This window comes from Anolis carolinensis, unplaced genomic scaffold (assembly GCF_035594765.1).
Source record: "Anolis carolinensis isolate JA03-04 unplaced genomic scaffold, rAnoCar3.1.pri scaffold_8, whole genome shotgun sequence".
NCBI lineage: Eukaryota > Metazoa > Chordata > Lepidosauria > Squamata > Dactyloidae > Anolis > Anolis carolinensis.
In genome coordinates this window covers 26,380,226-26,406,647 of record NW_026943819.1, presented here as the reverse complement: position 1 = coordinate 26,406,647, position 26,422 = coordinate 26,380,226, and the positions used below count along the sequence as shown (strand labels likewise).

At 39.9% G+C, this 26,422-nt stretch overlaps 1 protein-coding gene across 4 annotated transcripts in view; it reads left to right on the top strand.

Annotated features, from left to right (window-relative positions):
- Positions 1–26,422, top strand: part of sorl1 (sortilin related receptor 1) — a 121,269-nt gene that overhangs the window by 16,191 nt on the left and 78,656 nt on the right. For all 4 annotated transcript variants that reach the window (XR_010000494.1, XR_010000495.1, XM_062961415.1 and 1 more), the window contains exons 2-4: positions 19,491–19,607; positions 22,219–22,344; positions 24,464–24,625. Coding sequence is in view for 2 of the 4 variants with exons in the window: in XM_062961415.1 (XP_062817485.1) it covers positions 19,491–19,607; positions 22,219–22,344; positions 24,464–24,625 (405 nt within the window). In the remaining 2 variants the exon portion in view is untranslated. The remainder of the gene's footprint in view (positions 1–19,490; positions 19,608–22,218; positions 22,345–24,463; positions 24,626–26,422) is intronic.

The window sequence follows — 26,422 nt, the reverse complement described above, 5'->3', positions numbered from 1 at the left end:
ATTTACATAAAGCTCAAATTTAAGGTAAGACTGTCCAACTCTGATCTTATCTTCTTGAATGTAAATGTGCTTATGTATCCTTTTAATAATAATAGAGTAAAATAATGCATTTAATAATAATAATAATAATAATAATAATAATAATAATAATAATAATAATAATAAATACAGGAAAATAATACATGTAATAATAATAATAATAATAATAATAATAAATAATATAAATACAGGAAAATATATATAATAATAATAATAATAATATAAATACAGGAAAATATATATAATAATAATAATAGAGTAAAATAATAGAGTAAAATTATAATAATAATAGAGTAAAATAGTGAATGCAATAATAAGATCAGAGTGAAATCATAAATGTATTATTAATAATAAAAATAGAGTAAAATAAATGTAATAGTAACAACAATAATAGAGAAAAATAATAAATGTACCATATATTCTTGAGTATAAGCTGACCCAAATATAAGCCAACCAGGACCCTCACCCGAGTATAAGCCAAGGGTGGCTTTTTCAGTCTTAAAAAAAGGGCTGAAAAACTAGACTTATACTCGAGTATATACAGTAAATATCTCGGATGGCAGAAAATATGTCCTTAATTTTTCCCCTCTTGAAACAATGAGGTTGTTCAACCCAGTTTTATCTGGACCATATACTGTCAGAAATAATGGACACTTTTGAACTCAATCAAATCTGCTCCGAAACATGACATTTAGCTCCTCGCTTCTCCAAATTGGAATGAACAGCAGTCATTTATTTTGGTTCGGTCGAGGCGATGCCCTTGCCTGAGATTTACTTTTCAGGACCGCAACTCTTGGTCTTCTGGCAGAGGGACTGCTGTAAAAATGAGAACCTTTTCTAAATCTTCAGTACCTTTGCATGAGGTCTTGGCCATCCCTGCACATCTGATGCCCTCATTATCTGGGGTGAAGATTAGGTTTATCTCTGGCCGACTGTAATCTAGCCTTATTTTCCCTATGTCTGTAAAACAGTGTGGCCTGGAAGAGATGTAATCTTCTTGATTTGCAAATGATGGCTGAAGGAGGTTGCAAAAGTGACCTCTTTGGGCTGTAACTCGGTTTGGTTTGTGGAATTCCAGATAAGGGATGCTCAACCTGTATTGCATTTATATTTATTACATACTAGCTCAGAGACCCGGTGGTGCCTGGGATATGAGAAGAAGGCATTGTTTGTTTTGGGATGTTAGGTAATATAATAATAATAATAATAATAATAATAATAATAATAATAATAATAATAACAACAACTTTATTTTTATACCCCGCCCCATCTCCCCGAAGGGACTTGGGGCGGCTTACATGGGGCCTTGCCCGATAATACAATCAAATATCAAAACACAGCAATAAAACAGTTAGCCAATAAAAACATCAATTACAATAAAAAACAATCGTTAAAATCAACACAAAACATACATATTAACACTGGAGACTAATTCATCGAACCCAGGCAACGTACAACATGTGCCGAAATGGACCGAAATGGGGAAGGTAATTTCACAGTTAAAATATCACTGAAGTTTGGTCCAGATCCGTCATTGGCTAGGTTCAGTGCTGTCTGGATAAGGGTGAACTACAACTCCCAGATTCCCAGGGCAATCGCCCCCAAACCCTGATAGTATTTGCAGTTGGCCATGTTGGGTCTGTGTGTCAAGTTTAGTCCAGATCCATCATTGGCTGGGTTCAGGGCTCTCTGGATAAGGGTGAACTACAACTCCCAGATCCAAGGTCAGTCACCTCAAACCAGGCATGTATGCACAGTTGGCCATGTTGGGTTTGTGTGCCAAGTGCCAGATCCATTGTCTGTCTGAGGCAAGTGTGAATGTTGCAATTGGCCACCTTGATTAGCATTGAATGGCATTGCAACTTCAAAGCCTGGCTGCTTCCTGCTTGGTGGAATCCTTTGTCGGGCTGTGTTAGCTGGCCCTGATTGTTTCGTATCTGGAATTCCTCTGTTTTCGGAGCATTGAATGGCCTTGCAGCTATTCCAAAGAAGAGTTCTTTTTCCCACCCTAAACATTTCATGATACAGTAGAATCTCACTTATCCAACATAAACGGGCCAGCAGAACGTTGGATAAGCGAATATGTTGGATAATAAGGAGAGATTAAGAAATTTTTTACAAATTAAGCACCAAAACATGTTAGACAACAAATTTGACAGAAAAAGTAGTTCATTACACATTAATACTATGTAGTAATTACTGTATTTACGAATTTAGCACCAAAATATCACAATGCATTGAAAACATTGACTACAAAAATGCATTGGATAATCCAGAACATTGGATAAGTGATTGTTGGATAAGTGAGACTCTACTGTATATAAACCTCACTTGCCTAGTTTCCAACAGACCTCACAACCTCTGAGGATGCCTGCCATAGATGTGGGTGAAACGTCAGGAGAGAATGCTTCTGGAACATAGCCAAACAACCTGGAAAACTCACAGCAACCCATGATGATGATGATGATGATGATGATGATGATTATATTTATAACCCACAAAAGGGACTTAAAGCAGCTTAACATAAAAAACATAATACAGAAATACAACCGCTTTTCTTGTAATAGTCCATAATATCTCATTCTCCTGTCACTCGATTATCTCTCTGTATAATATCACAAAGGCTATTGCTAAATGAAGTGGCCCTCTGTGATGTCACTGGATTGGTTGTTCCTAGGAAAATTGTTGGCTGTTGCTAGGTGAAGTGGCCCTCTGTGATGTCACTGGATTGGTTGTTGCTAGGAAAATTGTTGGCTGTTGCTAGGTGAAGTGGCCCTCTGTGATGTCACTGGATTGGTTGTTGCTAGGAAAATTGTTGGCTGTTGCTAGGTGAAGTGGCCCTCTGTGATGTCACTGGATTGGTTGTTGCTAGGAAAATTGTTGGCTGTTGCTAGGTGAAGTGGCCCTCTGTGATGTCACTGGATTGGTTGTTGCTAGGAAAATTGTTGGCTGTTGCTAGGTGAAGTGGCCCTCTGTGAGGTCATTGGGAAAGAAATGTGACATTTGTATGAGGGGAAAGGAGGATGGAAGGAAAGAGCCACAAAAGGAATCTACCCACCATTGCGAGACATTGTGAGGTTGGATTTCTCAGAGCTGGAGAAGGGAGAAAGTAGTCAGGCAGCGGTCCCGACGACTCTTGGACAATGGGAGGCATATAGGCTACTTTTTTGGATTGCAACTCTGAAAATTGTCATTCATTTTAATGTTTTAGTGGGTTGTATGATGTGATGGGTGTCATGCTGGTTGGGAATTGTAGTACAAGAAAATAGCCAGGTTTTGTGGCTTTGGGACGAGAAGAAAATGCTTCTATCTCTGTGTTGGAACTTGGCGATTGGAATTGGTTTGGGTTTGGAAATTATATTTGTGTGCCACCTTCCCTGCCCTCCAGATTAGAGCAAGAAGAGAAAAGCTGGAACACGGTTGTTTGGATTCTGGGCGGATTTGTTACGCAATCGTGTATTTAGACTTTGGGCAGCAAGTGGATTAGTGCTGTGAGTCTGGGAGAAAGTGGCTGAGCCTTGTCATTCCAGCAGCTGTTGGAGAAAGCGGTTTGGCGAACAGCTCTGGGATGCTTTCTCTCATGAGATCCTTCCATAATTTGCCCCAGGATACAGTCATTGCAAGCTTCATTATACGGAGTCAGATCATCAGTTTGTGGAATGTAGTAGTTTCTGAAGTTCCTGTAGACCAGTGATTCCCAACCTTTTTTTGACCAGGGACCACTTGACCGGGGACCACTTTGACCAGGGACCACTCTCCAACATTAATACCAAAAGGGTTACAAATAATAATAATAATAAAAATTCTGCAAAAGTATTGGAGAATGAGCACGCAAAGATACTGTGGGACTTCCGAATCCAGACTGACAAAGTTCTGGAACACAACACACCAGACATCACAGTTGTGGAAAAGAGAAAGGTTTGGATCATTGATGTCGTCATCCCAGGTGACAGTCGCATTGACGAAAAACAACAAGAAAAACTCAGCCGCTATCAGGACCTCAAAATTGAACTTCAAAGACTCTGGCAGAAACCAGTGCAGGTGGTCCCAGTGGTGATCGGCACATTGGGTGCCGTGCCAAAAGATCTCAGCCGGCATTTGGAAACAATCTCAACCAGGCAGCCGTCCCTTCCCACAGCTGCGCATGTGCATGCACACCTTTCCTGTCCCAAAAAACGGTCGCCATAACCTTCCTTGCAAGCATTTGCAAAACAGAAGAGTGATCCAGGATGAGCGTGGAGGAAAGTTGGGCGCATGCACATGCGCAGCTGCAGGAAGGTTGAGGACGCAAGCCAAGTGACAAAGTTTGGTGGGGAGGGACTTTCCAAACTCCCGGTGGTGATGGGCACACTGGGTGCCGTGCCAAAAGATCTCAACCGGTATTTGGAAACAATAGACATTGACAAAATTACGATCTGCCAACTGCAAGAGGCCACCCTACTGGGATCTGCACGCATAATCCGAAAATACATCACACAGTCCTAGACACTTGGGAAGTGTTTGACTTGTGATTTTGAGATACGAAAGAGTTGGATGTCCTGTGACAGCAACCACCGAGTTTCACAATTAAAAGGTTAACAGATTGATTCAGGACGATTGTCATATCACTCAGAGAATTATTCTCACCCCGAAGGGGACTCAGGGCGGATCACATTATATACATATAGGGCAAACATTCAATGCCCATATACACATAGAACCGAGACAGAGACAGACACAGAGGCAATTTAACCTTCTCCTGAGGGGATGTTCGTTTCTGGCCACAGGGGGGAGCAGCTGCTTCATCATCCACTGTGTCGGCGCTTCCTCATTCCAAGTCATAAATTAGTTAAATTTGCCTCCCCACTTTATAAGTGGTACCTTATTTCCTACTTGATAGATGCAACTATCTTTTGGGTTGCTAGGTCAGCAACGAGCAGGGGATATTTTTTATTTTTTAATTGACGGGTGCTCACCCTGCCACGGGCTGGCCTCGAACTCATGACCTCATGGTCAGAGTGATTTATTGCAGCAGGCTGCTCACTGGCCTGCGCCACAGCCCGGCCCCTATTTGCCTCATGGACCTTCTTTTAGGTCTTGCGGCCCACAGGTTAGGAACCACTGCTGTAGACATTGGAGGACGTACAAAGAAGGTTTATATCTATGCTCTCCTGGTTGGCATTGGCCATCAAGTTGTGTTGCAGGGTACAGAGAATTCCAGAGAGAACATATTACTCAAATCCATGAATAATGAAATCGATCTGCAAATGTGGAGGGCCAACTATATGTTGTGGTTGAGTACTATCTACAGGTTGGCCCTGATATCCCACGGGAAAGATCCATAGAACAGTGTGTAAAGGGATATTGTTAGGTCCCTGATTTTTGGACTTTTGCTGGCCTCTAATGTTATATCTGGGTGATGAGCTGGAGGTTGAAAGAATCAGTCTTTATCCTTTGACTATAACAGAAGAGGCAGAGAATAAAGCTGCCGAGAAGCAGATTGGGATAACCACAGGGGTGCTTGTTGCAAATGCCAAAGGCAGGATTAGCTCTGTTGGTATTGTTGCTTTCTTTCTCTCCTGCTTGGTTTCTACTTACTCCAGCTGTCTACCTGCCATTGATCCTGGTATTATAAAATGCTGGCTGGATCCCTCTTTCCCCTTGGAATCATTCGATCAGAGAGTTGGGACATCCCATCCTACATGCAGAAAGACACAAGCAAAACACTTCCAAGAGATGGCCATCCAGTCTCCAGAGAAAGAGACTCCACCAGACTCCAAGGCAGCAGCATATTCCACTGCTGAACAGCTCTGTTGAGAAGTTCTTAATGTTTAGATGGAATCTATTTTCCTGTTTCTGTTTCTCTATTTCTTAGTCTTTGACGCAGCAGAAAACAAATGTCCCTCCTCCTCCTCAATGTGATATGCTTTCAAATATTTAAACGTGGCTATGGTGTCTCCTCTTAACCTTCTCATGTGGATTCATGGTTTCCTTACCTTGGATCAGGGATCCTCAAACTTTTTAAGCAGAGGGTCGGTCCACTATCCTTCAGACTGTTGAGGGGCCGAATTATCATTTGAAAAAAATAAATAAATTCCTATGCATACTGCACATGTCTTATTTGAAGTGCAACAACAACGAAAGAACAATACAATATTTAAAAATGAAAACAATTGTAACCAACATAAACCTATCAGGATTTCAATGGAAAGTGTGGGCCTGCTTCTGGCCAATGAGATAGTCAAGTTAATTAGGACTGTTGTTGTTGTCTGCCTTCAAGTCATGTCAGACTTTGGCCGAGCCTAAGTCTAAAATTAATTATTTATTTACTGCATTTATTTACTACATTTATATCCCACCCTTCTCACCCCGAAGGGGACTCAGAGCAGCTGTATGTACATACAATATATTATATTATTAGCATAGCACAATATTAGCATTATATATTACTATATTGAACTATACCACTATACTATTATATAATATGTAATATATAACATATAATTAATATTATTATATGGTATTATTATTAGTATTGTATTGTATAACATAATATTATTATCAATATTATATGTATATACAATATATTATATTATTAAAACTGAGGGCGGGGGCCAGGTAAATGACCCTGGAGGGCCACATCTGGCCCCCAGGCCTTAGTTTGGGGACCCCTGCCTTGGATCCTTTTGTTCCTATTCTCTGAACATGCTCTTTTTGAATTGTGATGCCCACAACTGGACTCAGGGTTATTCCAGGTGAAGTTTAACCAAAGTTGAATATTATTATTATTATTTACATCACTTTTACCCCACCTTTCTCTCCAAGGAGACTCAAAGCGGCTTACAGTAAATAGGCAAAAATTCAATGCCTAAAACAATGTAAAAACAACAATTCATATAAAACAATCTACAAAACAACAGTTCATATAAAACAGATACCATTACAAAATAAAATCACATTATATAAAATTTTAAGAATGTCCAAGATTAAAATCCATTCATCCAGAATCCTCCAGTCTTCGTACAGGTCATTTAAGTCCATGTTCTCATTCATTAAAAGCTTGTGTGCACAACCATAGAGTGGTACTCTTACTCTTTTATCTAGACACCTTACTTACTAATTTAGGTGATCCCTCGTAGCCTGAGGTTTATGGTCCTCCAAGTGTAGTAGTGTCTTGGTGGTGGATGTGTAGGTGGCTATGGAGACTTCTTCTTGACCTGCATGTTCTTCTGCAGTGAAGACCTTGGTTTCCAGATGCAAGGCTTGATGGGCCTTCCTCTTGGCACGTTTCTCCCTTAAGCCCTCCATTCGTGCCTCTTCGAATTCCGCAGCACTGCTGATCACAGCTGACCTCCAATTAGAGAGCTCAAGGGCTTCCCAGTTTTCAGTGTCTATGCCACAGTTTTTAAGGTTGGCTTTAAATCTCTTTTCCTGTTCACCAACATTACGTTTCCCGTTCATAAGTTTGGAGTACTTCAATGCTGGTGGTCTTTGCTTCTTCCAACACGCTGACATTTGTCCGCCTGTCTTCCCAAGAGATTTATAGGATTTTTCAGAGGCAATGCTGATCAAATTGTTCCAGACACCAAACTCTTACTGATACAGCTTTGAATCACTATGTTTTTTTTAGCCATTGAGTCATGTTCACGTTGTGGTCTACTAAGACGTCTATATTGTTTTCAAGCAAGGTGTCATCCATCCTATGTCTGTGCATGTTTGGGAAAAAGTGAGTTGATATTTCCAGCTGCTCGAGTTGCTTAGGGTGGCGTCGATATTGTCTGCCTCCCAACACCTGGTGCCAACTTTGACTTAACTTCCATTGAGAAACTCTTCCTCGAGGGCACCCGAGTCCACTGCATTGTCTGAGTCACAAACAGGTGATGAATTAGCCGCAGAATGAATGCTGCTCCAAGGTAACTCAGGCGTGGCATATTCCCCTGGGAGCTAAATATAAATGCTGGGTGGGTGCCGAGGCCTCATTATGTGGGCAAGGTTTTGAGTTGCTTCCTTTTATACTCTTGGTAGTGTATGCACTTACTTGCGATGGGTGAGGTTTTCCTCTTGTTTCTTTTTTTATAAGGGTGTTGAAAAATCTATACATTTATTTTGATGTGGGAAGCAAAGACGGTGAGCTTCAAAGCATTCAAACTGTGGGGAAACCCAAACCTACAAATATCACTGTCAGTGTCTACAGTCCACTAGGTATGAAGCAGCCAGGCTTTGAAGCTGCAAGGCTATCCAATCGTATTCAAGTTGGGTAACAATAGAGTCCACTAGGTATGAAGCAGCCAGGCTTTGAAGCTGCAAGGCTATTCAATCGTGTTCAGGTTGGGTAACAATGGAGTCCGCTAGGTATGAAGCAGCCAGGCTTTGAAGCTGCAAGGCTATCCAATCGTATTCAAGTTGGGTAACAATGGAGTCCGCTAGGTATGAAGCAGCCAGGCTTTGAAGCTGCAAGGCTATTCAATCGTGTTCAGGTTGGGTAACAATGGAGTCCGCTAGGTATGAAGCAGCCAGGCTTTGAAGCTGCAAGGCTCTCCAATCGTATTCAAGTTGGGTAACAGTGGAGTCCTCTAGGTATGAAGCAGCCAGGCTTTGAAGCTGCAAGGCTATCCAATCGTATTCAGGTTGAGTAACAATGGAGTCCACTAGGTATGAAGCAGCCAGGCTTTGAAGCTGCAAGTCTATTCTGGTATTCAAGTCAGCCAACAATGGAGTCCCCTAAGTATGAAGCAGCCAGGCTTTAAAGCTGCAAGGTCACTCCTTGAAAAGTGATGAGTATTGTGGCCAAATTTGGTGTGATTTGGCCCAGTGGTTTTGTTGTTAACTCGGTCCTAATTATGCACATTACATTTATATATATATATATATATATAGATTCACACACACACACATACATAAACACGCACTCAAGCTTTGGTGTTTCTTATGTTGTCTGTGTCCCTGTCCAGAAATTTTCACTTTACTTTCTATCTGTACAATGATTGGATTTTGAAAAATTTGGCTTGTTGTGGAAACAAGGATTGGCGATAAGGCTTCAATTGAGACACCTTTTCCTTGTGATAACTCTTCCAGGAGTTAATTTCCCTTCCGAGGGTTAGATTTCTCCCCCTTCCTGTTGTCTCACCCCCATTCTTAGTCATTCTTAGTCGGAAGTTTGCAACTTGGGGACTGTCAATGCCATTCTCCTAGATTAGAGGCCTTTCCCAATGAGTTTCCCAGCAGGTATTTTTCTTTAATCTACCCTTTTTTGGTAATATGCCAAACCGATTCCCTGTGCCCATGGAAACAGCTGCTGAGCCCTCGAGATCAGGAACCTCCCTCCGTCATATCCTAGCGGATGCATTTAATTCTCCAATTATTCCCGCACCAGCTGGCTCCTCAAAGCAAAGTTTCAATGATTACAAAAGGAAAAAAAAAGTCTCCTTTGCTGCTGGTGTAGTCTGTAAGTGTATTTCACTAATTGAGACGGATTCAGAAATCCTCTAATCTCCCCCTTGATGGCTGTTTTTCATTTGCATTCAGTGGATTCACCTTCCAGTCCCTTCTTTTTCAGTCTCAGGATTCGGATTCCCTTGAGCTGGTGTTTCGCATGATGCATGCGTCTACATTGAATCATTTGTACTCATATCCTAAGAATGGGAAGCTGTTATATTTCCATCAGACTGCTTAGGATGTTGTTACAGTTTTATTCCCATCCCAATTTGCACTTCCAAGAATTTGCAGCACTTTATCAGTCACCTCGTGTTTACAATATTTATAGGGTGCACCTTACCCAGTCTACTTTTACAACCTCTCCGTTTTAATCCATGTTTTTATTAGTTCTTGTCATTTGTTTTTATTGGCTAATGTTTAAATTTTTATAATTGTGCATGTCTTTTGTCTATTGTGGTGTTTTATATTGCTATTGTTTTTATTTGGGCTTGGCCCCATGTAAGCCACCCTGAGTCCCCTTTGGGGAGATAGAGGCAGGGTATAAAAATAAAGTTATTATTATTATTATGACACAGCAAACAAGATAGATATGCTGGATTTCGTATCACAAAATCACAAGTCGAACACTTCCCAAGTGTCTAGGACTGTGTGATGTATTTTCGGATAATGAGTGCAGATCCCAGTAGGGTGGCCTTTTGCAGCTGGCAGATCGTAATTTTGTCAATGTCTATTGTTTCCAAATGCCGGCTGAGATCTTTTGGCACGGCACCCAGTGTGCCCATCACCACCGGGACCACCTGCACTGGTTTCTGCCAGAGTCTTTGAAGTTCAATGTTGAGGTCCTGATAGCGGCTGAGTTTTTCCTGTTGTTTTTCGTCAATGCGACTGTCACCTGGGATGGCGACATCAATGATCCAAACCTTTTTCTTTTCCACAACTGTGATGTCTGGTGTGTTGTGTTGTCTGGATTCGGAAGTCCCACAGTATCTTTGCGTGCTCATTTTCTAATACTTTTGCAGGTTTGTGATCCCACTAGTTCTTTGCTGCTGGGAGGTGGTACTTGAGGCATAAGTTCCAATGAATCATTTGGGCCACATAGTTGTTATTATTAATTATTATTATTATTATAATTAATATATAATAATATAATATAATAATTATAATAATAATAAGTTATTATAATTATTATTATTATTTTAACAGACAGGTGTCTTCATAAATGAATTAACAAAATAGAAGCAGAGAGACAGACGACACATTAAGTGGCCCTTCTGTTCTACTTTGGAAAGCTTCCCCTCCTTAACCCAACGACCCCAAAATCCCAAAGTCGTATCCTCACACATTTCTCACTTGTTCCCAAACATTGCAAGTCTCTCTCTTTGCTGATTTGTTGGCTTTGGAGGCCCCTTTTTGTTCTAGCTGTGTCCTGATTTGTGCTGCTTATGTGTACTTCTCAGACCATTGATGGGCACCTTTTGCACTTGGAGCCAGTGAAACAGTGGAAGGCCCCACGGCTAGGACACAGAGCCTGAGTGTGGGAATAATCAAAATCCCCACTTAGTTGCTAAAACTCATTGGGTGGCCTTGGCATAAGCTACCCGTTCTTGACCAGCCTGATGGTGCTGTGAGATGAGGCTGAAAAACCGCCCGAAGATCAGGAGGATGAGATGAACAATATCTGAACCTCCCTTGGGTAGTGCATGATGCAACCATCTGAAATATGTTGGGAGACAGTCTGATAATGCTGTGAAAGAAACAACAATTGAACGCAGCAGTGGGCATCTCCAAGCAGCCCTAGCTCACATAGCCAATGGTGAGGAGTGCTAGGAGTTGCACTCCAACATAATCTACATCAGTGGTTCTCAAACCTGTGGGTCCCCAGGTGTTTTGGCCTACAACTCCTAGAAATCCCAGCCAATTAACAAGCTGTTAGGATTTCGGGGAGTTGAAGGCCAAAACATCTGGGGATCCACAAGTTGAATCATAGAATCATAGAATCATGGAATAGTAGAGTTGGAAGAGACCACATGGGCCATCCAGTCCAACCCCCTGCTAAGAAGCAGGAAATCGCATTTAAAGCACCCCTGACAGATGGCCATCCAGCCTCTGCTTAAAAGCCTCCAAAGAAGGAGCCTCCACCACGGCCCCGGGGAGAGAGTTCCACTGCTGAACAGCTCTTCTCACAGTGAGGAAGTTCTTCCTGATGTTCAGGTGGAATCTCCTTTCCTGTAGTTTGAAGCCATTGTTCCGTGTCCTAGTCTGCAGGGCAGCAGAAAACAATCTTGCTCCCTCCTCCCTATGACTTCCCTTCACGTATTTGTACATGGCTATCATGAGAACCATTGATCTACAGCAGGGATCCCCAAACTAAGGCCCGGGGGCCACATGCGGCCCATTGAAGCCATTTATCCGGCCCTCACAATGGCAGCTCCCCCCTCCTCCCTCACCTGTTGCGTGCCTTCCAAAGCTTTGCTTGTTTATAATAGTATTTTAATCATTATTTGATTAATAATTTATTTAGGGGTGCTTTGCCAGTGCTTTTGGTGCACAAAGGCAGAAGGGGGTTGGACTAAATGACCCAAGGAGTCTTTTTCCAATCCTCTATTATTATTATTATTATTATTATTATTATTATTATTATTATTATTCACTCAAAGACACAGTATAACACAGAAAATGATATATATATGCTGGATTTCATATGACAAAATCACAAGTTCCCCGGAGTTTTAGGACTATGTGATGGATGATGATGATGATGATGATGATGATTATTATTATTAACAACATTGAGGCTTAGTGGCCATCTGTCAGGGGTGGTTTGCTTGTGCTTTTGGTGCACAAAGATAGAAGGGGTTTTGACTAGAGGGCCCAAGGTGTCTCTTTCCAACCCTCTTTTATTTTTATTATAATTATTATTAACATTGAGGCTGTATTTCTTCCCTTTTTTAAACTTCAAAATAAGAGATGTGCAGTGTGCATAGGAATTCGTTTTTAGGTATTTTTCCAACTATAGTCCGGCCCTCCAATGGTCTGAGGGACCGTGAACTGGCCCCCTGTTTAAAAAGTTTGGGGACCTCTGATCTACAGAGTGTAGCCATCCAGATATTGGACTGCAACTCCTATCAGCCATTGCCAATGATAGAAGTGAGAACCCAACTTCTTCTGGAGGGTCACATATTGTCCATCCTTGATAAAAAATGCCAGTTGTCATCATCTATTCCATGCAGATGGTGGAACAGATTTGTTGTATTTTGCTGGTGATTATATGATCAAGTGTTAAGTCCTGAACTTTGTGAATTGGCGATATTAAATTCTAAATTTTTCATTAAACTGCAAGTCCCATTTGTGGGATTGGACCATGTAGATCAGTGGTTCTCAACCTGTGGGTCCCTAGGTGTTTTGACCTACAACTCCCAGAAATCCCAGCCAGTTGATTTGTGGGAGCTGAAGGCCATTTTGTCTGGGGACCCACAGGTTGAGAACCATTGAACTAAAATCAACATCAATGGGACTACCTTGAGTTTGGATGAAATCAGGAGTTGTGTGGTCCTCCAGACATTGTTGACTTCAACTTCCTCATTGTGAGAGCTGTTCAGCAGTGGAACTCTCTGCCCTGGAGTGTGGTGGAGGCTCCTTCACACACAGACATTGGATGGGGGTATTTTGAATGCAATTTTCCTGCTTCTTGTCAGAATGGGGTTGGACTGGATGGCCCATGAGGTCTTTTCTAACTCTACGATTCTGTGATTCGATGATCCTAATATTCTCAGCTCTGTTGTCTCCTCTGTTTTCCACAGTTTTGCAATCGTGATTCTAGCTGCGCTTATCATGTATATAAACAATTTTTCGTCATTTGAGTCCGTGAAAAAGTCCGTTAACCCTAATAGAAAATATTCTGGTTTTAGTACAAGTTTTATTTGTAATACGATCTCCATTTCTTTCTGTATTGTTCTCCAAAACCTTTTAATCTTCTTGCAACCCCACCACATGTGAAAAAAATCTCCCTTCTCTTTCCTACATTTCCAGCATTCTTCCCCGTTCTTACTCTTGTTAAATTTTGCCAATTTTGCCGGAGTGATGTACCACCTGAAGAAGATTTTGTACCAGCTTTCCTTTAGTGTTATGGAATATGTATATTTTAGTCTCTTTTGCCAACATCTTTCCCACTCCTCCAAATTGAGAGTGACACCTAGGGAAAGATGGTTGACATATAAACAATTGGTAAAAATAGATAATCAGGGAATAATGCTAAAATCATATGAGGAGGTAAAACAAATACAATCATCTATAACCTGGTTAAATTATTGGCAGATCAGAAAAGGTTTCAAAATAGACAGTCAAATAGGATTTGAGAGAAATGACACAATAAAGTTTTAAAACTAGAAACGAAAGTAATCAAAGTGCTATATCAACAGCTGCTGATTTGGGAAACAGAAGAGACTTACATAAAAGAAAACATGACCACATGGGCAAGAGAGCCATTTTTCTGTTTTCCAATGTATTTGAGACTCATTTTACATGACATGTTATGATCGCTGATTTCACATCAGAGTTCTTCGAGAACCTTTGGAAAGACGTTTATTGGGACTTTGGAGACTTGCTCATTTTTAAATATTTCCTCGAACTCGGGTGTCCTATATGAACCTCAGCTCCACTTCTCATTATGCTCTGATCGCAGATTCCCGAGGAGAACAAAGCTGAGCGTTGAAAGACTCGCTCCGGATTTCTGCGTGTCTTGATGTAACCCGAACAGGCAATAGTATTCCCTGGGGCTCATTCTCACCATCGCTAGCTGCGGCGTAGCTCTTCTTGAAAGCCGTTTAGCTTTGATTTTTATTTGCTTGTAAAGTCTACAGTGTTTAACATGCATTAATACTTGAACCCCTTCTAATCAGAGCAAAGGTGGCTCTGAAAGAAGAATGAAGGGATCAAGGGACGGCCTTCTTACAGTAATGCTACAGTTGGAGATGGAAGTTTTTTCTTTTTTTCCTATTAAATATTCTTTTATTATTATTATTATTATTTGAGAAAAAGGTACAGTTATATAAACATACTAGCTGTGCCCGGCCACACGTTGCTGTGGCAAAGTGGTGGTGGTATTGGTTAAAAATTGTTGTGTAATTTTTATTTGACGTTATTTGTATTTTTAAATTAATTTTATTGTAAGTTATCTTTTTATTTATTATATTTTATTATTTTCTTGTACTATTTTTAGTTATTTTCTGTTATTATAGTATTTTATTGTATTAATTTATTTAGTGTTTTTAATTATTTTTTAGTGTTTTTTTATTATTTTTTATTGGGTTGCTAGGAGACCAAGTTGGAGGAGCTTAGGCTTCTAACTGGCAGCAATTGGATAAAAGCAATTATTCCTCTCTCTCTAATTAGGACTTTATTTTTCTTTTCTTTTTGTTGTATCAACCTAGAGCCGTGGATGATGGGTTGTGTTGTCAGATTTCGAGGTTGGGGGGCCTGTAGTTTTGTTGTTTTGTGAGTCGCCGTGATGCCATCACTCTTTGATATATATAGATTCTATACATTTCCCTCTCTTTTATTTACATTCACCCCTGTGCTCTCCTTCTCCAGAGCCATCTCTTCTTCTAAAGTCCCATCAAAATTTCAATTCTTCATTTTGAGGTACCGTATATACTCGAGTATAAGCCGACCCGAATATAAACTGAGGCACCTAATTTTACCACAAAAAAACCCCTGGGAAAACATTGACTCCAGTATAAGCCGAGGGAGGTAAATTTCAGAAATTCGAGTGAAATATTAAATGTATTAATAATAATAAAAAAGAGCAAAATAAATGTAATAGTAGCAACAGTAGAGAAAAATAATAAATGTAATAATACCAATAATAATAGACAAAAATAATAAATGTACCATATATTCTTGAGTATAAGCTGGCCCAAATATAAGCCAAAGTACAAGCCAAGTGGGGCTTTTTCAGTCTTAAAAAAAGGGCTGAAAAACTAAGCTTATACTCGAGTATATACAGTAAATTCCCATCTTCTTTTTCCAATATTTTTTCTAAAAACTTTCTCCAAATACAGTAGAATCTCACTTACCCAAGCTAAATGGGCCGGCAGAAGCTTGGATAAGCGAATATGTTGGATAATAAGGAGGGATTAAGAAAAAGCCTATTAAACATCAAATTAGGTTATGATTTTACAAATTAAGCACCAAAAGTTCATGTTACACAACAAATTTGACAGAAAAAGTAGTTCAATATGCAGTAATGCTATGTAGTAATACCATATTTACGAATTTAGCACCAAAATATCACGATATATTGAAAACATTGACTACAAAAATGCGTTGGATAATCCAGAATGTTGGATAAGTGAGTGTTGGATAAGTGAGACTCTACTGTATTGAAAACACTGACTACAAAAATGGCTTGGATTATCCAGAGGCTTGGATAAGCGAAGCTTGGATAAGTGAGACTTTACTGTACTTTCAAAGTTTATTTTTTCCATTATCCCTTCTTGACTTGTAAATTTGATGTTAGCTTGTCATTCAGTGCCATTATCCAGACTTCTTTATACCATTCATTAATTGGTATTTTCATTTCTCCTTTCCAATATTTTGCAATTAGTAATCTAGCTGCTGTTAATAGCATGTCTATTAATTTTTTCCCTCTTAGCTTTCTCATCCTCTTTTTTAATTAAAAGTAATATTTCCACTGGATTCCTTCTGATTTTTATATTCCTAATATTTCTATTTCCCTTATAACCAATTCCCAAAAATCCTTTACATGTTTACAATCCCACCACATATGCATGCAGGTTCCAATTTCCTGGCACCCTCGCCAACATTTTTTATTATTATTCTTATTCATAACGTTTAACCTGGAAAATTTTGAAAATTTTCCATGTTTAAACTGGAGATTGAATTTTTTTCAGGGAAGCTGAGTTTGCAATGCAGTCCTTGGCCTTGGAAGTGCCTCTCCCTCCCCGCACGGTGTACCAAACAAGCCCATGGTTGCCTTGTGGGCGATTGTCCTTGCCTTCTGATGCAGAACTGTGGATGAATAGCGAGCGGAAGGGAGCCAGAGACCTGAGGAAGTGGAGCAATAATGCAGGAGAACGAAACCTGTTATTATGTGTGCCTTTTAATCCCAGGAACCCAAAGCTTCTGGGACAATGCCGGATTAGGCTTGTCTTCTGCAAATCAAGCTGTATTCTTTTTGAGACTGTTTTGGCTTGTGTGCGCAGGCTGTACCCTTTCCTGGATTAGAAAAAAAAGCAAGCCATTGTCACACAGCCTTGGTTTTGTTCAAAACTAGACTGCCTCAATATTCTCTGTTTGGGGCTGCCATTGAAGGGTGTTTGTAAAGGAGAACACGGCCGCCGGGTTACTAAGGAATATGGAAGAGAGCATGCATATTTTGGACCCCAAAATTTCTGTATATATTCGAGTATAAGCCGACCCCAATATAAGCCGAGGCACCTAATTTTACTACAAAAAACTGGGGAAACTTACTGACTCGAGTATAAGCCAAGGGTGGAAAATGCAGCAGCTACTGGTAAATTTCAAAATGAAAATACAGTAGAGTCTCACTTATCCAACATAAACGGGCTGGCAGAATGTTGGATAAGCGAATATGTTGGATAATAAGGAGGCGTTAAGGAAAAGCCTATTAAATATCAAATTAGGTTATGATTTTACAAATGAAACACCAAAACATCATGTTAGACAACAAATTTGGCAGAAAAAGTAGTTCAATACGCAGTAATGCTATGTAGTAATTACTGTATTTATGAATTTAGCACTAAAATATCACGATATATTGAAAAACATTGACTACAAAAATGCGTTGGATAATCCAGAATGTTGGATAAGCGAGTGTTGGATAAGTGAGACTCTACTGTAGATCCCAATGAAATTATATTGAGGTATCAGTAGGTTAAATGTTTTTGAATATTTACTGTATTTCAAAGAAAAACAGTAAACTTGCTCTGTAAGTGGAAAAGTAGGGTCAACAAAAACAATACAGTATTAACAATAATAATAATGATAACTTCAATTTGAACCCTGCCCTTTCTTCCCATGGGGACTCAGGCCAGTTGCGAGCTAGATATAGATCTATAATTATATATACTAATTTCACATATGCATTTCCCCCTGAAACGTTTGCAAATCCTCTCTCTATATGTGTGCATTTTCCTCCTGCAATATTTGCAAGCCCTATATATTTATGTTTATATGTATCTAGAAATCTCTGTGTGTATGTGTATGTGTGTGCATTTCCCCTGCAATATTTGCAAGCCCTATATATCTGTATTCATATATATATATATATATATATATATATATATATATATATATCTAGACATCTCTCTATATATAGATAATTATATTTGCAAAGACTTGCAAACATGTGAGGCGAAAATTCATACATAAAATAATGTATACACATAGATACAGCTATACAGGTACACGGAAATCTCTAGATATCTATATGTATATAGGATTTGCATAGACTGAAAAGGGCTGAAAAACTCTGCTTATGTTCGAGTATATACGGTACTGCCAAAGTTGCTAGCTTTTGTGCAGCAGCAATAACTTGTCGGCGCAAGATGTTGTCACAGTCTTAGAAGGTTTTAATATTTACTTCAGTATTTACCTTTGTCATAAACATATAAATGTTTAATGACGTTTTAACTACCATATTCAATACTGGGTTTTAACCTTGCTTTTGATAGTGTTTCTTAATGTAAATGTCTCTATTCTATTCTGATGCTTGTACATTTTTTGTTGCTGGTCATCAACTGGAATAAATAAATATATTTCGGATTTTGTGTCAACTTCTGAGTTTCACAGTTAAGTCTCCAGGCATATTAGACATGGCTTGGCACAATGAAAAGGGTTACATTTGATCGTTGAAAGCCAAAGGCATAGAAGAAATATCTGGCTCATAGGTTTTGACATTTGCTGCGTGTGCATCTCCGAGGAGCTTGATAGGGAGAAGTGACCATCTGTGGGGTTCCGACTGAATGTCACTAAATCAGAAATGTATCCCCAAATATAATAATATGGCTTTTTAAAAAAAATGTTTACTGGTTTGAAAGCATTGTTTCCTGTTTCATTGTGCGGCACTTACTTTAAAAGTAGTTGCTATCCTCCAGAAAGATTGTTTTTGTGGCTGCCACAAACTATGTTAAATTGGTTGCGACTCTGAGATATTCATTGAAAAACTAGAGCAAAATGTACTACAGGAAGTCCTGCAAAAACAATTGCACTTTAAATAAACCCTTTCAATCTATATATATAAAAGGGTAATGAAATTTCGGCCTACCTAGGACAAAACAACAAAACTACACATCCCAAAAACACTAAACTTGGCAGCACAACCGCTCATCCATGCCTCTACGTTCATACAACAAAAAGAAAAGAAAAATAGATACAGATATACAGGTACATGGAAATCTCTAGATATCTATATGTATATAGGATTTGCAAAGACTGAAAAGGGCTGAAAAACTCTGCTTATCTTCAAGTATATACGGTACTGCCAAAGTTGCTAGTTAGAGGGAGAAGAATAATTGTTTTCATCCAATTGCTGCCAGTTAGAAGGCTAAGCTCCGCCCACTTGGTTTCCTAGCAACCCACTCAGCCCAGGGGACAGGCAGAGTTAGGCCTCTTCCACACTGCCTTTAAAATACAGATTATCTGATTTTAACTGGATTATATGGCAGTGTAGACTCAAGGCCCTTCCACACAGCTATATAACTCATTTATAATGGACTTAATGTTAGGTAAAACTTTTACCCTTTACCTTTACCACCACCAATTCCTCAGTACTTTATTTCCCATCCCACCATACTTCGCCACAGCAACGCGTGGCCGGGCACAGCTAGTGTTTTTTAAGAAAATGACACTTATAACTCAGGAACAAAACCTAGTGTAATAAGAGAATGTCATCATTTAAGCCTCCCCTCAGTGTATTCTTTATATCCATGTTTGGAGCTGCACTTTGTATGCTTTTAACAAGGCTCTTCCTTTGCTTTTGTCTCTTTCCTTCCCAGGTTAGCCTGAATGATTCACACAACCAGATGGTGGTCCATTGGGCCGGAGAGAAGAGCAATGTGATTGTGGCTCTGGCTCGGGATAGTTTAGCCTTGATGGGTCCCAAGTTAAGCGATGTGAGTATTTCTTATTTCCATTTTTTAATTTTAAGGGGAGGACATGATGCTATGAATCAAATTCTGACTCATTTCTTTCTTGACAGTGAGTAATCGTGTTTGTTTTGTTTGCCAGTCCAAGCACGTAAAGAGAAGCTTCCCGATGATACTCTAAAAACAATATTGAGATTTGGGATAGAACTGGAGTTGTCAAAAATGTATTTAAAATTCTGTCATGGAATGTTACTCCTCCTATGATAGAAGTTTTCTTTTTCCTGGAGATCCCTCCTGTGTCATCTTTCCCTCCCATTTCAGTAACCAGTAAGATAAGATCCCAAGATGTACTGGGGCTGGTGATATACTGTATATACTCGAGTATAAGACTAGTTTTTCAGCCCTTTTTTTAAGACTGAAAAAGCCCCCCTCAGCTTATACTTGGGTGAGGGTCCTGGTTGGCTTATATTTGGGTCAACTTATACTCGAGAATATATGGTATATTTATTATTTTTCTCTATTATTATTGGGATTATTACATTTATTCTTTTTCTGTATTATTGTTGCTACTATTACTTTTATTTTACTCTATTATTACAGTAGAGTCTCACTTATCCAACATAAACGGGCCAGCACAACGTTGGATAAGTGAATATCTTGGATAATAAGGAGAGATTAAGGAGATGCCTATTAAACACCAAATTAGGTTATGATTTTACAAATTAAACACCAAAACATCATGTTATACAACAAATTTGACAGAAAAAGTAGTTCAATGCGCACTAATGCAATGTAGTAATTACTGTATTTACGAATTTAGCACCAAAATATCACAATGTATTGAAAACATTGACTACAAAAATGCGTTGGATAATCCAGAACGTTGGATAAGCGAATGTTGGATAAGTGAGACTCTACTGTATTATTATTATTATTATTATTATTATTATTATTATTATTAATAATAATAATAATAATAATACATTTATTATTTCACTCTGGTCTTATTATTATTATTGCATTTATTATTTTACTCTATTATTACATTTATTATTTTACTCTATTATTATTAAAAGGATACATAAGCACATTTACATTGAAGAAGATGAGAATAACGATTTGATCAGAGTTGGACAGTCTTATCTTAAATTTGAACTTTATGTAAATGTTCAAAAACATTTAACCTACTGATGCCTCAATTAATGTAATTTTATTGGTATCTTTTTATTTCTGAAATGTACCACCCTCGGATTATACTGGAGTCAATGTTTTCCCAGTTTTTTTGTGGTAAAATTAGGTGCCTCGGCTTATATTCGGGTCGGCTTATACTCAAGTATATACGGTATATAGCAGGGTCCCCATCAATCAGGGTTAGGGGCATAGTATCCCCCACAAAAGTACAAAAAATCATAAAGTCATGTGAGAATGTCTTTCTATGGTTCTCTGTGTCCTTCAGCACGACTCTGTGATCAGCCTCTGTTGGTATTGCCCATAGAGTCATTCTGAAGAAGTATTTTATCTAGGAATCTCTAGGACTTCCAGAAGATGTTGACCATAGAATCAAAATGGGTGACCTACAGATACCTCAGCAACTGTTCTCTAAAAGAATTTCTAGGACTTCCAAAACAACTCTGTGAGCAACCTACAGAAGAAGTTGCCCATAGAGTTACCCTAGACCAGTGGTTCTCAACTTGTGGGTCCCCAGGTGTTTTGGTCTACAACTCCCAGAAATCCAGCCAGTTTACCTGCTGTTTGGATTTCCAGGAGTTGAAGGCTAAAACATCTGGGGATCCACAGGTTGAAAACCACTGGTCTAGACTCTACAAGTGTCTAGAGAAGTGTTCTCTCTAGAACAGTGGTTCTCAACCTGTAGTTTCTCAGATGTTTTGGCCTTCAACTCTCAGAGATCCTAACAGTTGGTCAACTGGCTGGGATTTCTGGGAGTTATAGGTCAAACCACCTGGGGACCCATACTGCTCTAGAAGTATCTTCCAACATACCTTTATGGTCAACCTCCAGAAGACGTTGATCATAGAATCTCGTTGGAGGATCTACAGGTGCCTAGGGAAATGCTTTCTGTAAAAATCTGTAGGACCTCCAGCACCAATGTATGGCCAGCTTTCAGAGGACCTCAATATTCCTAGAGAGAACACATTAATTGAAGTGTAAACGATCAAATCCCTAATGGTGAAACCCACAAATGTGAAGGACTGCCTATACTGAAATATGGAGTTAGAACAAGGATGGGAATCATGAAGTTCTCCAGATCTTGATGGACTACAGCCTCCAGCATTCCTTAACATTGATAGTACTAATTAGAAATGAGAAATTGTTTGGAGAAACAACAAATAAGATCACCTGTAAGCTATAATTTCAAAACAGTTTAAAAACATTTAAGATTTAACAATGAGAATAGGACAAACAACCCCTTTCAAATACTCTTCTGGATCAACCAGTTTCAAAGCCATCTTCTTGCTGATGGAAGGAGATCAGAGAAGAGGACGGGTGAACCTCCTGTGGAAGGAGAGGATGGCAGATATTCAGATAGTAATATAATAATAATTCCATGAAAATGATATGAGAACCTGAGAAACCAGCATCCTTTATTGTTTGTAACCTCAGCATTTTCTCTTGCTAGGTTTATGTGTCTTATGACTATGGGAAGACGTTTAAGAAGATATCGGAGAAATTCAACTTTGGTCCAGGAAATACTAGCCAAGCGGTCATTGCTCAGTTCTATCACAGCCCGGCTGACAACAAAAGGGTAAGTAAGGAAAATAAGAATTAAACATAGTCAAGTCAAGTTCACTTTATTACGGTCTATGACCAGCTCATAGAATTAAATATAAGGAACTAGCTGTGCCCGTCCACGCGTTGCTGTGGCTTATGGGAATGCTTTGTTAGCCAGGTGGAATAGCAATGAATAGCCTTGCAGACTCAAAAGCCTGAACCCTGGCTGTACCCCAGTGCCATTGTGGCTGAGGGGGTTGCTAGGAGACGAAGTGGGAGGGGCCTAAAGGGGCAGGGCCTACCCTTCTGACCAGCAACCTGGGTTGAAAACGGCTCTTCTTCGTTCTCTAATTTGGACTTTATTTTCCATGTTTTTTGTTTGAAAGACATAGATTGGATGACTATATCTTTTGTGGCCATATTTGGTGTGATTTGGTTCAGTGGTTTTGTTGTTTACTCAGACCTACAAACATACAATACATTTTTATATACAGTAGAGTCTCACTTATCCAACACTCACTTATCCAACATTCTGGATTATCCAACACATTTTTGTAGTCAATGTTTTCAATGCATTGTGATATTTTGGTGCTAAATTCGTAAATACAGTAATTACTACATAGCATTAATGTGTAATGAACTACATTTTCTGTCAAATTTGTTGTATAACATGATGTTTTGGTGCTTAATTTGTAAAATCATAACCTATTTTGACGTTGAATAGGCCTTTTCTTAATCTCCCCTTATTATCCAACCTATTCGCTTATCCAATGTTCTGCCTGCCTGTTTATGTTGGATAAGTGAGACTCTACTGTATATAGAAGATTTATGCACCGGACTTCAGGTTGTTAACAAGGTTTATGAACCTGCCTTCGGAATGTTTGCCAGTTTCGTTGGGGTTAGAAACTTGGATAGATTTGATAATCTACTATGATGCAAATATAATTGGTTTGCTTCTCTGCTACAAACCTAGGCTGTTTTTCTCCCAGTATATTTTTTTCGCATGGGTTATCTTACCCAGTGAGATCATGACATACTGTGGTTATGATGGCCTGAATAACATCTTCACATTTAATGTGAAGATGTTATTTTTATTATTACAATATTTATATCCCGCCCTTCTCACCCAACAGGGGACTCAGGGCGGCTTACAATAAAACAAACATATAAAAACTGTACAATACACTATCAATCAGTTAAAAAATTAACTTACATAAGACATTCATAAAACGCATTATAAAATACAGATAGGCGTGTTCAAGTTTAAAAGACTGGGTCTGTCAATTGAGTTCCAGCATACATAATAGTAATTAATGCTGCTGATTCTTAATCGATAGCCTGGCCCCACAACCAAGTTTTAACCTTCCTACGGAAGGATAGGAGGAAGGGAGCCTGCCTGACTTCAATGGGGAGGGCGTTCCATAGGCGGGGAGCCACTACTGAAAAGGCCCTGTCTATCGTCCCCGCCAGCCGCACCTGTGAGGCTGACGGGACCGCGAGCAGGGCCTCATCTGATGATCTTAAGCTTCGAGGTGGGTCGTAGCGGGAGACACGTTTGGACAGATAAGCTGGGTCGGAACCGTTTAGAGCTTTATAGGCTAAAGCCAGCACCTTGAATTGTGCTCGGTAGTTAATCGGCAGCCAGTAGAGCTGGAGTGGTACACTCCCTGTACGCCGCTCCAGTTATTAATCTGGCAGCCTCCCGTTGGACTAATTGAAGCTTCCGAACAGTCTTCAAAGGCAGCCCCACGTAGAGTGCGTTGCAGTAGTCTAAATGGGATGTAATGAGAGCGTGGACCACCGTGGCCAAGTCCGGCTTCCCAAGGTAAGGTCGCAGCTGGCGCACAAGTTTTAACTGTGCGAAGGCTCCCCTAGCCACCGCTGAGACCTGGGGCTCCAGGCTCAACGATGAGTCTAGGATCACCCCCAGACTGCGAACCTGCGCCTTCAGGGGGAGTGTGACCCCATCCAGCACAGGCTGTAACCCAGTACCCTGTTCGGCCTTCCGTCCTTCTCGTCGTGTTGCTTTTGATTATTAACTGCTGTTGGATCAGTGATTTTGGTGATGGATGGATGGCTACTGGTAGAGTGATCGAGAATCAGGCAAGGCTTTGTCACAGAACTTTCTTCCTCTCCTCTTTCCCCTTTTGCAGTATATTTTCGTTGATGCCTACACACAATACCTTTGGCTCACGACTGACTTTTGCAAGACCATCCAGGGCTTCTCGATCCCCTTCAAAGTCTCAGACCTCCTTTTGCACAGCCGCTTCCCGAACCTCGTCTTGGGCTTCGATAAGTCCCATCCCAACAAACAGGTGAGTCGGCTTCAGGTGACCATGGACCCCGGCCAGTGCTTTCCTTGGCAGGGAACAAGATGTTCCATCCAAAAAGCACCGAGGTAATCATTTCCTTGACTTTTGGATTTTTCCTATTCACAGAGAACTTGTCCTTTTTTTCCTTCTCTTTTTGGCTTATGCTGTACTGTATTTGGATGATATCCACGTAGATATAATAACAGTCAGAATGCGGGCGTCATGCTTTAGTTAACAAAGCAATTTCTTTTTACAAAATCTTTTCAAGTCTGCTCAGGCCCTGTATGTTCCTTCCTCATAGAGAGAAACATAGACCACAAGGAGTTGGCCATAGAGTTACACTTTCTTTTAGGGGTTTTGTATTCACTTTTCCACACTTTTTTGGGTGTCCTGTGCCCTAGCTCCAGCAAATGCAAAGGATAGGCTGTATTCTTTACATTATTTAATAATGAGGGTGGTGCATGTCCAGTTCTTCCATAATCCCATTGAATACAAATGATTTACCGTATATACTTGAGTATAAGCTGACCCGAATATAAGCCGAGGCACCTAATTTTACCACTGGGAAAACATTGACTCAAGTATAAGACGAGGGTGGTAAATTTCAGAAATAAAAACAGCAATAAAATTACATTAATTGAGGCATCAGTGGATTAAATGTTTTTGAATATTTACATCAAGCTCAAATTTAAGATAAGACTGTCCAACTCTGATCAAATCATTATTCTCATCTTCTTCTATATCTCTGGGTGGGAAGCAGTAGTAAAGTGCAAGGGCTAGACTTAGACCAAAATTATCTGGGGAACATCATTGTCATCATCATCATTGTTGTCATCATCATCATTGTTGTCATCATCATCATTGTTGTCATCATTATCATTTCTCCTTTGAGAGTTGGCCACAGAGCCTTTCCAAACTCATGCAGGGTCCTCATGACCATAGTAGAGACAACTCCCGTTTTGGCCAGTCAGCAGAAATGTTGATCCAAATCCCATTGTCTTGTTGTTTTGTTTTGCCTTTTGTGTCTGCACGGAAGCCCGGCCTCCCACGGCGTTGCTCCTCTTCTGTCTTGTGAAACGAAGCCTGTGGAAATAAGAAAATAGGCCAATGTCCTTTGCCTCCCCCCTTCCTTTCCGAAAAGAAGCAGCCCTTTGTTCCTCTCCAGGCCGGTCTCACATTGTTCTCACATCGGAGCTTGAAACGCCGAGGAACCGGGAGGCTGAGCGACGCCAGACAGCCGGCATACTGAGCTGCCTCGAAAAATTGGCAGGAACGGCCGTGTTTGTCTTCCACGGTCACATACCAGCATTTGTGTGGTTTTGTTTTGTTTTTGCTTTCCCTTCAATGTTTGGATATCAGCTTTGCCATAATTGAGAGACGGTTAATTCCCTTGGGATGTGTTGGTGGTGTCGGCGAAGAGCCGAAAGACACGATATCCCCGTTTTCTGGCTCCTGTTGGCTGGAACGCTTTCCCTGCTAGAAAACAAAAATTTAAAAATCCAGCTTGTCTTTGAGCAACAGATAAGAGGGATGTCATTATAGTGTGTCCTCCCTGGTCTTTTTGTTTGCTGGCAAGCTTCCCCCTCCTTTCGACATTTCCTCTTTTCCCTTTTCAAAGCTCTGATCTGTCAATAGAGAGGCTGCTGACAGCTTGCCTGAAGGGTAAGCAAATAAACAAGGAGTGAGGAATTTCAAGGCACATAAACCCATAGATAGTCATGTATAAGTTTAGAATTTTTAGTCAAAAAATCAACCCCAAAACCTGGGTCTTCTTATTTTATGGATCAACTCTAAGTGGCG